Consider the following 15,347-nt stretch of genomic DNA (forward strand, 5'->3'; position numbering starts at 1 on the left):
TAAAGCAATCTCCATCTGGGTGGCAAACCCATACTCAGGGTTCCAAAGCCTGAGGATGATCTGTCGGTCTGGTCCTCCCCTGGATGGGGCTAACCCAAGCCCACCACTGCAAGGTCCTGGCACATACTCACATTTGCTCTGCATACCTCCTTTCTACCCCCAAATCAGTCTTTAAAGTGGGGCCTCTAACCTCCCTAGTAACCAAGAGAAGAAGCAGATTTTTTTTTTTTTGAGACAGAGTCTTGCTCTGACACCCAGGCTGGAGTGCAGTGGCACGATCTCAGCTCACTGCAACCTCCACCTCCCGGGTTCAAGCGATTCTCCTGCCTCAGCCTGCCAAGTAGCTGGGATTACAGCGTGTGCCACCATGCCCAGCGAATTTTTGTATTTTTAGTAGAGACGGGGTTTCACCACATTGGTCAGGTGGTCTTGAACTCCTGATCTCGTGATCCACCCTCCTCTGTCTCCCAAATTGTTGGGATTACAGGCGTGAGCCACCGCGCCTGGCCGAAACAGATTTTTTAATCTATTTACATCTGTATAAAAGGACAGTCAGAAGGTGCTGAGAAAGGGACAAGGGACTGCTATGACAAAGAGAAGGGATGGGACAAGCTGCCTGAGGGAGAAGAAATTATAGAAAACAGACGTTTAAAGGTACTTTAGGTAATTCTGTTGTGCAAGATACAAAACCCACTCCCATGACTCTCTCCATGAAACCCGTAGGAAAACCGAGCGTCGGCAGGAAGTTGGGGGTGGGGGAAAGTAATTTATAGTTATTTAAAATTGCCAGTGCCTGGCGATAATGAAAAGCAGACCATAAACCAAATATAGTATATCTAAACAATTATTATTCAGCCTTAAAAAAGAAAGGAAGTTCTGACACACACTACAACATGGATGAACCTTGAAGACATTCTGCTAAGTGCAATAAGCCAGACACGAAAGGACAAATAGTACATGATTCACTTCTAGGAGGTACCTAGAGTAGTGAAATTCACAGAGACAGACACTAGAATGGAGGCTGCCAGGGGCTGGAGGGCAGGGAGAGAAGGAGTTAGTGTTTAACGTACAGACTTTCATTTGGTAAGATGTGAAAGTTCTGGAGACGGATGGTGGTGATGTCTGCACAACAATGTGAATGCTCTTACTGCCACTGAACCGTACACTTCAAAATGGTTAAGATGGTACATTTTATATTAAACGGTAAAATTTATTATAAGTATATATTTTCCCAAGTAAAAAGGCAGAATACCACTCAGTCAGTTCAACGGTTGTTCTTAGATTCTTTACCCGCATCGCCCCCTGGGGCAGGTACCTAGAGCACGGGTCCCACTGCCCTGCCTTGGTGAGCCACTCAGAAAGAAAACGGTATCCTGTTGACGCTTCTGGAGGTGGGTACCAGGCAAGGGGAAGCTCTCTCACACAGGTCCCCTGGGCTCGGGATAATCTGCATCTGCTCTTGAAGACAAGTCACTCCCCGTCTGTTGACCAAACAAGTTTCTAAGAACCACTCTCAAAAGCAGGTAGTTCCCCAAGGACTCAAGTGGGATCCTGTGAGGCAATCATCATCACGAGGCTGGGAACAGCAGGACTCAGGCACTGCAACAGCTGGGGATTCACACCTGGCAGCCTGCTCACTGGCAGCTGCCCTGGCTCAGGGGCTCTGCAGGCCCCAAACACCCATGGTTCTTCCCGCTCTTGTGTATATTAAAATGTCCCTGCAGAAACCAAGTCAGTGGGTTCTCCCGACCCTGCCTTTTATACTCTACCTTGGAAACATCCACTGGCTTGGACAGGAAGTTTGAGGACATGTCACAAACCAGTACTGCTCCCTTGACATCGGGTATAAAGTCAAACTCCACACCATGCACTGTCTCATTTGCGCAATAATACACATAGGAGGCATCCGGGTTGAGGTTCCAGGTGCTTGGATCTGGAATTTCTATCACAGAAGACAAGTTTGAGACTTTGCACTTTTCACTCTCCTCTTTTCTTACACAGATGGCAGTCAACCCAGAGACTGACAGGCCTCCCCTAGCAGGGAAAGATCAACTGACTTCAAAGCACTGCACAAGTGAAAGCACCCTCCCGGCCTCATCTTTTGTTACCATCGTTACCAACATCCTGAGAGGACGAGCGATCCAACTTTTTGACTTTTACTGGGAACAAATCATCTTCAAAAATGGCATGAGAGGGTGGGCACGGTAGTATATGCCTATAGTCCTGGCTACTTAGAAGGCTAAGGCAGGAGGATCATTTGAGCCCAGGAGCTGCAGGCTACAGTGTGCTATGACCATGCCTGTGAAAAGCCACTATAGGCCAGCCTGGGCAACATACAAAGACTGTGTCTCAGAAAAATAAAATAAAGTAAAATTTTTCAAAAGGCAAAATAAAATAAAGTAAATTTTTTCAAAAATCTGAGTTTTTACTTGTCACCCAGTATCCATCTACCCTATATCCATTGATGGACTAGTAGCTGCTTTTTTTTTTTTTTTTTTGAGACGGAGTCTCGCTCTGTCGCCCAGGCTGGAGTGCAGTGGCCGGATCTCGGCTCACTACAAGCTCCGCCTCCCGGGTTCCCGCTATTCTCCTGCCTCAGCCTCCCGGGTAGCTGGGACTACAGGCGCCCGCCACCTCGCCCGGCTAGTTTTTTGTATTTTTTAGTAGAGACGGGGTTTCACCATGTTAGCCAGGATGGTCTTGATCTCCTGACCTTGTGATCCGCCCGTCTCGGCCTCCCAAAGTGCTGGGATTACAGGCTTGAGACTAGTAGCTTCTTATTGGGACCCCAGCCCTCACCCACTCTCAGCCCATGTAGTTCCAGGGGAGCCAGTGAAACCCACAGCCCAGAGGTAGAATGCAACTCAGGCACGGCCACAGGGACTGATTCAGAATGGGGCACAGGAGACATGAGACTGTTACTGGCAATGCTCCACAAAGGCATTGAAACTTGGGAGAATATAAGGTCAGGAGCAGCTGCAGCCACCTTTCAAGAAAGTGACAGCTTTTTCTGCCTGTGGAGCCACCAGGTCCTGGAGACATTGTTGGGGCCTCTGATCAGGCCACATCTAAAGCCAAACCAGCCCCTGGACTTTTTCAGCTAATTAGCTGAAAAGCTACTACTAACTACTCACTGGCTTCTGCAATAAGAGTATGCATAGGCCAGGCGCAGTGGCTCACGCCTGTAATCCCAGCACTTTGGGAGGCTGAGGCAGGCGGATCACCTGAGGTCAGGAGTTCAAGAGCAGCCTGGCCAACATTGTGAAACCCTGTCTCTGCTAAAAATACAAAAATTAGCCAGGCGTGGTGGTGGGCACCTGTAATCCCAGGTACTCGGGAGGCTGAGGCAGGAGAATTGCCTGAACCTGGGAGGCGGAGGTTGCAGTGAGCTGAGATTATGCCACTGCACTCTAGCCTGGGTGACAGAGCAAAACTCTGTCTAGAAAAAAAAATAAAATAAGAGTATGCGTAGGCTCTAGTTTTAGCTAGTACAGCCACCCAATCTAAATGGTAATGAACTAACAACTGCAAGGGCAGAAAAGAACTGAAAACTACAGATTGCCCTGGGTTGGGGTAACCCACCAGTCAGCATTTCACCACCCAGCTCAGCTCCCAGAACTTACTTGTATAACTCCCAAGTTTAGGGTGAACAATATTTATAGTCCCAAACTTCTTGGCTTCTTCTGCGGCCTTAGCTGACCAAGCTCCTGTCACCACATAGTCCGCACATCTTCCTGCTTTCAAGCCAATCAGGTTTAAGGGGACAGCACCAAACTGGCCACACCCACCTCCTTGCAAAAAAATCACCTTATAGTTGTCTGGAACGGCTCTGGGCAGAAGCACAGGTAACAGTAAATACATAAACTCATGTGGTCAAAGATTAAGAACAAGTGATGCTCTACCAAGTGCTTTACCTTGGGTGGATTTAGTACCAGAAATACGGTAATGTTCCAATACTACTTTGTCTTCCCTAATTCACTCATTTATTTATGCAATCCTTGAACAACTATTTACTGGAGACTGTGTTGAAAGCCTAGGGTGACTGTTGGACCTGCAGGTCTTCCTCCTCTTCCTAGTGACAACAGCCTGATGTTCCTTTAGGAAATTACCCCTCTGCCACTCTCAGTCCACATGGTTCAACCGTGGTCAACCCTGGCTCAAGGGGATGAGCACCTGCCCCAGGCTGGCCAATGGAATTTGGTACTGAGACCTTTACTCAAACTTCTTGGTATGGAAAGCTGTTTCTATTGAGGGAAAGAAGAAACTTGTAGGAGCTGATCCTGCAACCAGTGGTGGCCATGCAGTGAAGAGAACACATAAGAAAGCAGAGCCAGAAGATGTGGGAAAATCACCTTCCTGCAATCATTTAGAAGCACCTAAATCCTCCTGCATTTATCTGTTAGGTGAGATAATACATTTCTTTTTTACGTAAGCCAGTGAGTTGGGGGTCCTATAACTTACAATCAATAATCCTGTGCTATGCACCGTGCTATGAACTAGGTAGATGTTGGGCAGGAGGTTTTGATAATGTTTTAGGCCTGGCCATGAAATCATATATCTATTATACATCAAAATAAAAAGCAAAATTCTTTGACTCCAGGATGAAAAATTAAGATAACGATGAGAATGGCTACAGGCAGTAGAAATAAGCCCAGCTCCAAAAGGACAAGGCCATGGAAACTGGACCCAAGCCTTTGAGTAAGGTCAGAGCCTGGGAATAGGTGTACAGAAGCCAGATGGTCAGGGAACAGAGCTCCAGCAAAGATATAGAGGTAAATTAATAAAGGGCAAGGCAACGTGGCAGGGTCTTGGGGAATGGGGTGGTAGGTGCGTAAATATCTTGTCCTGAAAGATGCATGACCTACATTCAGTGCTTAGTAGGATAGCAAGCAACCAGCAGGTCTTAGGAGAGTCTAGCCATGAGGTTCTCAGCAGCTGGGAAGACTGATAACCCAAGACAGAGTTCCAGGTTCACATTATTCAGATGCAGGGCGGTTAACAAGGCCAAGAATTAGATGGAAGGAAACCAGGCCGAGGTCTAGGTACAGGTATACAAGGTAGGAACCAGGTTAGGAGAAGAAAAGATAGGCCCTTAAATTGAACTGGGACCCCAGTCAGAGGAAGTTCATAGCCATGTGGTCAAATGCCATCTCTCTTCAGGCTAATGTTCCAAATACCCACTCCATGAAGGACAGGATTGTCCTATGAATGTGACATGATACCCAGCAGGCCAACGGATGGGAGAGGCCAAGCAGATGGCTACCAGCTCTGAACATTCACACTGCAATCAGCGTCTGCTCCTCCTCACAGAAATCCCACCCAGCCTGCCCCATCTGAATCACTTTATCAAGCAATTTGAAAAACTTGAAATAATCAGCATAATTCAAATTTTGTTAATGTAATAAAGCAAGAATGGGTCCTAACATATTAGTGATTATCCCTGATTAGTGGGGTTAAAGTTAATTCCAGTTGAGTTGTGAGCTACAATGTTTTTCCTAAACTTTCTACCATAAATGTGCATTATTTTTGTGAACAGGAAAAAAAAATGGTATGCTTTCAAACTTGCTATATTTGTAGGTTTATGTGAACATGTTTATATAATATATAAAAATCTCTCCTTTAAATAGGAATCTATTTAAGAATAAGGTGTCCTCTGGATAGGAAAGGCAGTGCAGCTAACCCAGGAGATTTCATCTAAGCAGCAGTTCCTAGAGTTCAGAACTCTTACAATTAAAATTAAAGTTAAAAATAAAAGTTAAAAATAAAGTCTCTCCGGAGATTCTGATTCAGCAGGACTAAGTGGTGCCCACCACTCGATTTTTTTTTTTTTTTTTTTTTTTTTGATGTAGTCTCGCTTTGTCACCAGACTGGAATGCAGTGACGCGGTCTCAGCTCACTGCAACCTCCGCCTCCCTGGTTCAAGCAATTCTCCTGCCTCAGCCTCCTGAATAGCTGGGATTACACGTGTGTGCCACCATGCCCAGCTAATTTTTTTTTTTTTTTTTAGTAGATAGGGTTTCACCGTGGTAGCCAGGATGGTCTTGGTCTCCTGACCTCGTGATCCACCCGCCTCAGCCTCCCAAAGTGCTGGGATTACAGGCGTGAGCCACTGTGCCTGGCCCCACTTGAATTTTTTAATACTCCACCCTAACCAGGTGACTCTGACAGATGGTATGAAACTCAAACTTTGAGAACAACTGAACTAGTTTATAGTCAATTATGCTGACAAAGATGACCATTTCTTCGTCATTTTTATCTCTTTCATGCCAGTTTAACTGCCACAGTGCTGAAAAATCTTTCCTAGATACAGTGACTTCAAATCTTTGGAAATATCACATAAAATAAAAACAAAAACATACAAACACAGGATGGGGAACAAGTAAAAAGCATTATGTACTAATAGTGAGTTGGAGAGAATCTTAAAAGGATTCTTTTAAATTGTGAAATATTCTGAACAAACAATAGAGTGTAGAAGATAATGGAAGACATCCGGGTTTAGGAAGTATCTAACAAAAGTAACAGAATTTGGTCTTTTTTAAACTTACAGCAATTCCCGCACAAGAGTCTCTGTATTGTTAATAATCTTGGCAAAATCTGATGACCTGTGACTCATTTCTGTGAAAGGAAAGATAAACAACAACAAAAATGCCAGTTCAAAACCAAGTGAACAGAAATACCTATGATATTGGCAAGTAAACAACAATACCGGGAAATTTCAGTTATTCTGCATTCAAATTGTGGGCCAAGGTTCACTTAGTTTAGGGGACCATCCACACTGATTTTCAAATTGCAAACATTTAGCTTCATCGTCATGGCAGAAGGATTTTTCAAGTGGTACATTCATTGAGCAAGCTATTTGTTAATTCATCACTCCATGATGCTCTCTGTGATTCTTCTTACAATCTCTTTCTCACAAACAGGAATCCATGTCCAACAGTTGCCCTTTAGGTCTAGAGCACAAAATTCCACGCTGTGATCTCACTTCACAGAAATCTAAGTATATGTCCCAAACCAACAGGAACAAAATTGAACAGAAATAAGCAATACAGTTAACCCTATGGTCTCTTAATACCACGCAGTCTTCAGAACTACCAAAAATAAAAGAAAATAAGTTTTGGAACGCAGAGGTCCTCTTCCCCAAAAATATAGGGGAAACTTAATTAGATTATCAATGTGCGAGGTTCTCATAAAAGGCTTGTATTTTTAAACTTTAAACTTTTAATGAGGTTGTATTTAAGTACAATAAAAACTGTAAATTGAATGTAAAGCAATATTATAAATGTTTGGAGGCAATATTATGCAAATATACAGTATCTTCTGATCCTAGATCCTATGATTAGCAAAAACCAATTATGACAGGGTAAACTGAGATGTCAGGGCCTCTCACCAGCATTTATGCTATTTTCAAAATGGTTTCTATCAAACATGCAACCCAAGCTATTAAAGTTTAAAAATGTATCTATAAAGGCCTATAGGAAGACCCTGTAGGCCCTGTAATTCTATATTTGATGCATTTAAATTAGTTCCCTTTGGGCCAGGGCTCAGTGGCTCAAGCCTGTAATTTCAAAACTTTGGGAGGCCAATGTGGGAGAATTGCTTGAGGCCATGAGTTTGAGATCAGCCTGGGCCACAAAGTGAGATCCCATCTCATGGGATCTTTAAAAAATATTTTAAACATTTTTTAAAAATTAGCCCGGTATGGTGACATGTACCTATAGTCCTAGCTACTCAGGAAGCTGAGGCAGGAGGGTCACTTGAGCCCAGGAGTTGAAGGCTGCAGTGAACAATGATCACGCCATTGTACTCCAGCCTGGGTGACAGAGGAGGACCATGCCTCTTAAGAAAAAAAAAAAAAAAAAAAAAAAAGCTTCCTTTGAAACCTGGACATTCACATAATAAAAAAGTAAATCTTACCAAGAACACTAATGCCAACTCCTTTGTAGTCTAGTAACTCCTTTTGCATCTCTAACAACACCTAGAAAAAAATAAAGGAAAATAAGATTATTTCAATATGCTCTACATGGCTTTCCCTCCGCACATACAAACCTGAGGAGGGGACGAGGAAGGGTCTACAGGGAGGTCCCCAGGCATCCGCCCCCACTCACAGCCGGTCCCCTTCCTCCCCACGTCCACAAAGCCAACGATGATGCAACTTACACACAAGGTAAACATGAAATTAGGCAATGTGACTGATGTTGATATACTTTTTCCAAAGTCCTGAATTTACCAATCCCCTAGAAAATGTCCCCTTCACAAATCTCATTCACCACTCTCCTAAAGCTAAAGTACAGAATGCATAAAGTTCTGGGTTAAAGGGACAACAATAAAAACAATTATGCCCAGATTATACAGGTAACTCAATTTTCCGATGTCTTTTGGTCTAAGGTGCTAGACTGGGAAGCGTGGGGTGGGCAGGAAGAAGGAAGAGTCTGCTGTGAATAAGATTTGTCCCAGGGTGCTGCAACAAGACTGGCACAATGTTGATAGTCATTGAGTCTCAGAGATGGGTCCTTGGAGGTTCATTACACTACTTTTATCTTTGTGTATGTGAGGAATCCCATAATAAAAAATAAAAAGAAAAGCTTTAAAAATGAACATAAAATAAGTGCAAAAGCAACCAGAGAAGGTCTACAAATAGGAGGCACTTTTTTTTAAGATGCTTGCTAAGGAGGGCATCATTAAAACACAGCTATAACTTAAACTGGATTGCAACTTGACTCAAAAAACAGTATTTTAACAATAAAGAATTAGACGGGCGCGGTGGCTCACACCTGTAATCCCAGCACTTTGGGAGGCCAAGGCAGGCAGATCACGAGGTCAAGAGATTGAGACCATCATTCTTAGCAAACTATCACAAGAACAGAAAACCAAACACCGCATGTTCTCACTCATAGGTGGGAACTGAACAATGAGATCACTTGGACTCAGGAAGGGGAACATCACACACCGGGGCCTATCATGGGGAGGGGGGAGGGGGGAGGGACTGCATTGGGAGTTGTACCTGATGTAAATGACGAGTTGATGGGTGCAGCACACCAACATGGCACAAGTATACATATGTAACAAACCTGCATGTTATGCACATGTACCCTACAACTTAAAGTATAATAAAAATAAATTAATTAAAAAAAAAAAAGAAAATATGAAAACATTAAAAAAAAAAAAAAAAAGAGATTGAGACCATCCTGGCCAACATGGTGAAACCCCATCTCTACTAAAAATACAAAAATTAGCTGGGCGTGGTGGCGGGTGCCTGTAATCCCAACTACTCGGGCTGAGGCACAAGAATCGCTGGAACCCGGGAGGTGGAGGTTTCAGTGAGCCGAGATCACGCAACTGCGCTCCAGCCTCATGACACAGCGAGACTCCGTCTCAAAAAAAAAAAAAAAAAAAAATTAGATTAAAAAAAAGACTGCCTTGACGACTGGGTCTAAGAATGTGTTATTGTTTTCTGAAATGCTGGATGCTTGTTAACACTAGCTGATCAAATAAACTAGAGTGAATCTTTTCTTTTAGTAAAGAGAAACATTCATCTGTGAATAATCTTTGAACTTGCTCTGAGGCTGTATCTTTCTTATAGACAGCATTCGTTGAAAACAGTTCTATAAAAGTTTATAACCAAAATAATTACAAAGAGTTTTAAAGACTCCCTCAAAAATTACACCTTCCTAATCCAATCGGTTTTTTTTTTTTTTTTTTTTTTTCCAGTTGAAGAATGCATTTCTCTTGTGGATCACAACCAATTTTTCTTTTGCTGTTGTTAAGAGACAGGGTTTTGCTCTGTCACCCAGCCTGGAATGCAGTGGGACAATCTCAAACTCCTACAGCCTCAAACTCCTGGGCTCAAGAGATCCTCCCACCTTAGCCTCCTGAGTTGCTTGGATTACAGGCGTGCGCCACCACACCCAGCTCACGACTAACTTTTTTAATGAAACAGAAGGGACTAGAGCAGGATAGAATACAAAATAGTGTATGTCACAGGTAATTAGGCTACTCATCATTTCATAAGGCATTTATTTTTGTTACAATTCAATGTGTATATTTTGTCATTTTGTAAACACGTTTTTCACTGTAGTTTACAAAAAAAGTTTGTAGTTTCAAAAAAAGTTTGAAAGCTTCTCTAATCTTTACAATTCAACTAAATCAAGGAAACACATAAAAAGCAACATCTGCCCGGCCTTGGCCCTCCTTACCTCCCAGGTTACATGCAATCCAAGGACAAAAATCCTCCCAGAAAAATTAATAATAAATAATTGTATTACTGATGACAATTGCCATTACAATTATAGCAATAAATTAAAAACGAATTACCTACGGAACAAATACTGGGAACACTCCAAAGCATGGGGGGGAGGGTTGAAGGAGGAGGCTACAGGAAACATTTCTACAGCTGGAGCAGGGAATCTCGCCTAAAATGAACTGTCCTCTCAGCTACTGTGAGCGCTGCCCCTAGAAAAGCAAGACGTCCTTTCCCCTTTAAAATTGGATTCTCTCTTCTTACCACAGCACAGAGGAGGCTCTGTCCCGGGGAGATTTCTACTCTGCTCAACAATTGATAATTGTAAAATACTTGGCTATGCCCCATGCTGCTCCAACATATTATCAGCTCTACCCTGGTTAGCAAAATAAAAATCTAACAGCAGCGGCAGCCGCCTGACAATGAGCTCAAGGCACATCAGAGACTTTGCCTTCTTCAGTGCGGGTGGGGCTAGGGACGGTGGGTTTGGCGGGGGAGGGGAGGAGCCAGGCTGGGGCCTGGGAAGGCAGAGAGTGAGTTCCACTAGCAAGATCTGATTGTGGCCCGGGGGAGAATTAAATCATTCGGTTTACTCTAGAACCAAATGAACAGATAATTGGGTTAAGCAGCCCAAAGCCCACCAGAGTTCGAACACTCGAACGCCTTTAGGGGACAAGCAGGTTAAAAAAAGGAGAGGGGTGGGGAGAAAGGCTTTAGGAAAGGGTAGGTTCTATGGGGGACAAGGAGGGGAAAGTTGGACTGAAGGTTTTCAAATTTACATTTCTGAAAAGCAGTGCTCCTAAGTGCTGGCTAAAGCAAACACTGGTGTAGGGGGTAGGGGGGCACCCACACGCGGACCTTTAAGTTTGCAATCCCTTTCAGCTAAGGTGATCCACTGCAATACGCAAAAGCTGTCATCGGTTCATTCCCATTCCTCACTCATTCACACTATGTCCATTCATGCATCCGCTCGGGCATCACACTGCCCGGGCTCGCCGCACAGCTGCGCGAGGCGAACGCAGAGATCAGAGCTTTTTCTCTTCCGCCCCGCCCCAGCCCCCGGCCCTGCCCTGCCCAGGAGATGGCACAGCCCGGGAGTCTGCAGGTGCGCGGCACCGGCGGGGCAGCAGGCCCCGGCCAGCTGAGTCGGGCACTGCCTCGCATCAGCAGTCAGGGCCAGGGGCAGCTGCACCGGCACGCCTCGCAGAGCTTCCTCACCAACTGCATTCTTGCCGAAGCCCGCCTGCCAGAGCTGCTGATCCCGCCGTGCATGCTGATGCAAAGCGCCTAGGGGACTCAAGGCGGGGAGCGAGAATCCGAGTGCCACACGCAGGGATGCAAACCCACCCGCGCGCGTGCTCCCGCCTGAACCTCACTCCCGGCGCCCGCTCGCGGGGACTTACTGAGTGCGGCAGCTTGGCGGGACCAGGCCCAAAGTTAACCACCTGCCTCGGGGCGTCCATGGTGCGGCGGCTAGGGCGGCGAGTCAGCCAAGGAGGACCGAACGCGTGAACGGCTAGCGTTCACGACCGCCGCGGTGAGAGTCTGCAGCCGGCTCCGCACCCCTGCCCTGTTCCAGGGCCGAGTCGGCGCCCCATTGGCCCGCGCTGTCGCAGGCCCTGCGCTGATTGGTTCGCGCGAAGAAGCTCGCATCCCCATTGGTCGTGCTTCTGAACCGAGTCCGACAGTTGCTCCTCCTCGCGTTTACTGTTTCAACCCCCATTTTTGATCAATGCAAGGAGCGCGCGAGATTGCGCCAGCCAGCAGAGCCGGCTCGGCTGCGCGCCCGCCCGAGGATTGTGGGCGGCGGGAAGAGGCTGCCCCTGCCAACCTGCCTTCGCCCCTTGAGCCCTCAATCAGGCCTCAAGGGTTCAGTCCTCCAACCCCAAAGGACTCCAGCTCCTCTCTCTTGGCCGAGCAGATTTGTCGCCCCCATCCACCCACCTCTCCACCACCAGCCCCCAGTTTGGGCTGTGATGTATTTGTTCCAGAACCAGAAGTCACTAATCTACCGAACTTTTCTAAGCACCCCCACGGGCGTCAGATACCCTAGTGAAGAGAGAGGACCCCCCAAGGTTGGAAGCGCAGGATGAAGAAGGGCCGGGGGTGGGTGGATAAGGTTCTTTGTATTTGCACGTGGGTCCCGAGTTCCTGCAGGATTAAAGAACAGAGGTGGCCAAGGACGCAGGGAGGAGCGATAGCCTGGGAAGCGTGGATGTCCGCCAGGCAAGCCCTTTAAAGTCGCTGATTCTCCATTTCCTCCTTTGTGAAACGAGTGAGCTGGAACCCTGCGACAGCTCTCAGGTTGCGCCCGCGCTGACAAGCTGTGAGTTTAGAAACGTGAGGAGATAACAACAAGAACGCGATACCCATAGGGCGCTGCAGCCCAAACCAGAGGAAGGTGGCCCCTAGCCAGGCCAGGCGCACGGCCAGAGCTGCTCAAACTTTTCCACAGAAGTGACCTTGTCAAAAGAACTCCAGTGGAGACCCCATGGGGTTCAGAAACAGAAAACCCTCCCCCTACCCTGCAAGAAAGAAGTTCCTTTGAAGTCTGGAATTTCATCATTTTTAAACTATGAATTTTGCATTCTGTGCCATAATTTAACCTAGTTTCTTTTAATGTAAAAGTATTTTCCCAGTCTGAGTAAAATTGATGCGCCAGGAATATACACAGTGCAACTGCCCCGTTTAGAGAAGCCTTGTAATTGGTCAGGGCTTTGGCTTTTGTTTGCTTTCCCTGATGAGAATGTGGGCAGTATGGCGCTAAGAGCAGAGGCACTGCTCTGGATCTGGGAATTGGAGCACAAAGTTTCCAGAAAAAGGCAAAATGAACAAGGCCCCTGCGTTCCTCAGCAACTTCATTAAGAAAACCGCAACAGTGAAGGGAGAATAAGTCTCAGCCCAGAAACTCAGGCATGCAAGAAGCGTCACATATCCATTCTTTTATGTAAATAACTCAGTTATTTTTACATTATATATTAGAAAATATTTTTACATTATATATTAGTAGCTGCCCCTAGCAGCTAATCTACTGGGGAGTAAGGGAGTCAGCCTTCATCCTTCCTGGAGTTAGTTCCTAACACCAGGGATTTACACAGTCCCATGTAGTGGGTTGGGAGAAGGGATGGCACATCCATTTGGTCCTCTGTTCCCAAAAAATATGGCTGAATTGTTTCCACTGCCCAGGCTCATGTGGCTGCTTGGGCTGATGAGCTCCCTGCTACTTCTGTATCCCACTAGGGGCACAGGAATTTGGGGTGGGGTGGCGGTGGCTATTGCCTCATCTGCTAAGACAGTCCCTGCAGCTGTTCCTTCCAGGGGTCCTGCAGTTTCCAAGATGGTATTTCAGGGACACAAGTCACACATACCCTCAGCCTCAGGACCCACTGATCTCTGTTTGTCTTCCTCCTGCCCCGGGGCAATCTCCTTTTCAGTCTAGGGAAAATCTGTCTTTTCCATGTTTTTTCCTCACACTGTGCCCCCAAACACAAATTAAACCAGAGCCACAAACTCAAATGCCTTCAGGGGCCACTCAGGGATGTGAAACAAGTAGTGGGAACTGTGGCAAATTGAGTTCATTTGTCCATTTGCAGCACAGGTGCACGCGGCCACTGCACATTTGTGATTCCCCCATCCGTGGGATAGGGTTGGTGGCAGGAAGTGGCTGCTCAGACCGGCTTCATGTTTCCCAGCTCCCCTTGCATCTAGGTGAGCCACATGACTGGGTCCCCCCAGTGGAATGTGGGCCAAGTGGATGTGTGTCACTTTCAGGCCAGTGCGGTTAAGAAATGGGTGTGCTTCTCCACTTCCTTTTTCCCATTCCACAGGCTGAAAACAAAAAATTCCCTGGCCCCTAAGGACAGTGGAGACACAGCAAAGAGGGAGCCCCAGGTCCCTGAATCGCCTGCACCAGACTTGTCGTATGTAAGTGAGAAATCGACTTCTTTTGTGCTATGTCACTGAAATATGAGAGGCGATTTGTTATGGCAGCTCATATTATCCTAATTAATATGCCATCCTAAATGCAACAGCTGAAGTTCAGATCCAGCTGGTTGTTGCCAAGTAGGCAAATAAAGTTGCTTGAGCTATCTTCACATTTTGAAATAAAACCCAGGAACCCAGATTTTTATGTGACATCTCCTCATTTTTAAACATCTACAAATGTAAATTTCAGCAAAACACTGTACAAATCAATATTTTGAGGGGCAAACTCCAGCTTATCTGAGGCCTTCTTTAGCTTACAGGTAACAAGTTCTCCGAAGGACTGTTTATAGTGTTCTGCCCCCAAATTTCCTCTGGTTCAACAAGGAACACTCTCAGCTAAGTGCTTGAATAAAGCAGCAGCAAAGGAGGAAACATAATTTAATCTCAAAATATTATTTTGTCCTTCTTGCCTATTTTGCACTGATCTGTAAAGACAGTCCAGAGGAACCCCTGCATTGCGGGAGGGATCCTCCCCTCTTAGAAGATTCTCATTTAGCAGGTACAAAGAAGCTTCTTTATGAAATACATATTTTGTAAAAAGGCAGAAATTCAATTTTCACAAGTATTATTCATTGAGTACTTCTATATGTGAAAGATGCTGGGCTCTGCTGCGACTCCCAGTCAGATCCAGCCATCCTGTTTAGAGGGGAGTGAGAAGAGAAGCAGGCAACATTGTTGCGCAGGGGAGAAAATCTATTTGGAATGAGACAAGATTATTTCTGCCGCCCTTTTTGTAGTTGGAGCTAAAGATCCTTTTCCCTTATCATTATTTCCAGAGAACATGAGGAAGGAAAGCTGGGCACGGTGGCTCACACCTATAATCCCAGCACTTTGGGAAGCCTAGGCAGGCGGGTCACTTGAGGTCCGGAGTTTGAGACTAGCCCGGCCAACATGGTGAAACCACGTGTCTACTAAAAAAAAAAAATTAAAAATTAGCCTTGCATGGTGTCTCGCACCCATAGTCCCAGCACTCAAGAGGCTAAGGGAGGAGAATCGCTGTCCCCAGCTCCAGCAACCACCATTCTACTTCCTGTCTCTATGAATCTGACCACTGTAAGTACCTCTTGTATGCGGAATCATACAGAATGATTGATCCTGGGAGGCGGAGGTTGCAATGAGCCAAGAT

General features: G+C 45.8%; 1 protein-coding gene across 2 annotated transcripts in view; it reads right to left on the minus strand.

Moving 5' to 3' along the window:
- PSAT1 (phosphoserine aminotransferase 1) overlaps positions 1 to 12,038 on the minus strand; it is a 34,050-nt gene extending 22,012 nt beyond the window's left edge. For both annotated transcript variants that reach the window (XM_011984075.1, XM_011984074.1), the window contains exons 1-5: positions 11,641 to 12,038; positions 7,915 to 7,975; positions 6,546 to 6,615; positions 3,624 to 3,829; positions 1,770 to 1,942 (exon numbers count right to left, since the gene is read on the minus strand). In XM_011984075.1, coding sequence (XP_011839465.1) covers positions 1,770 to 1,942; positions 3,624 to 3,829; positions 6,546 to 6,615; positions 7,915 to 7,975; positions 11,641 to 11,700 — 570 coding nt within the window. In that variant the 5' untranslated portion in view covers positions 11,701 to 12,038. The remainder of the gene's footprint in view (positions 1 to 1,769; positions 1,943 to 3,623; positions 3,830 to 6,545; positions 6,616 to 7,914; positions 7,976 to 11,640) is intronic.
- Between the last annotated feature and the right edge of the window lie 3,309 nt (positions 12,039 to 15,347).

The sequence above is a fragment of the Mandrillus leucophaeus genome, unplaced genomic scaffold, assembly GCF_000951045.1.
Source record: "Mandrillus leucophaeus isolate KB7577 unplaced genomic scaffold, Mleu.le_1.0 Scaffold260, whole genome shotgun sequence".
NCBI lineage: Eukaryota > Metazoa > Chordata > Mammalia > Primates > Cercopithecidae > Mandrillus > Mandrillus leucophaeus.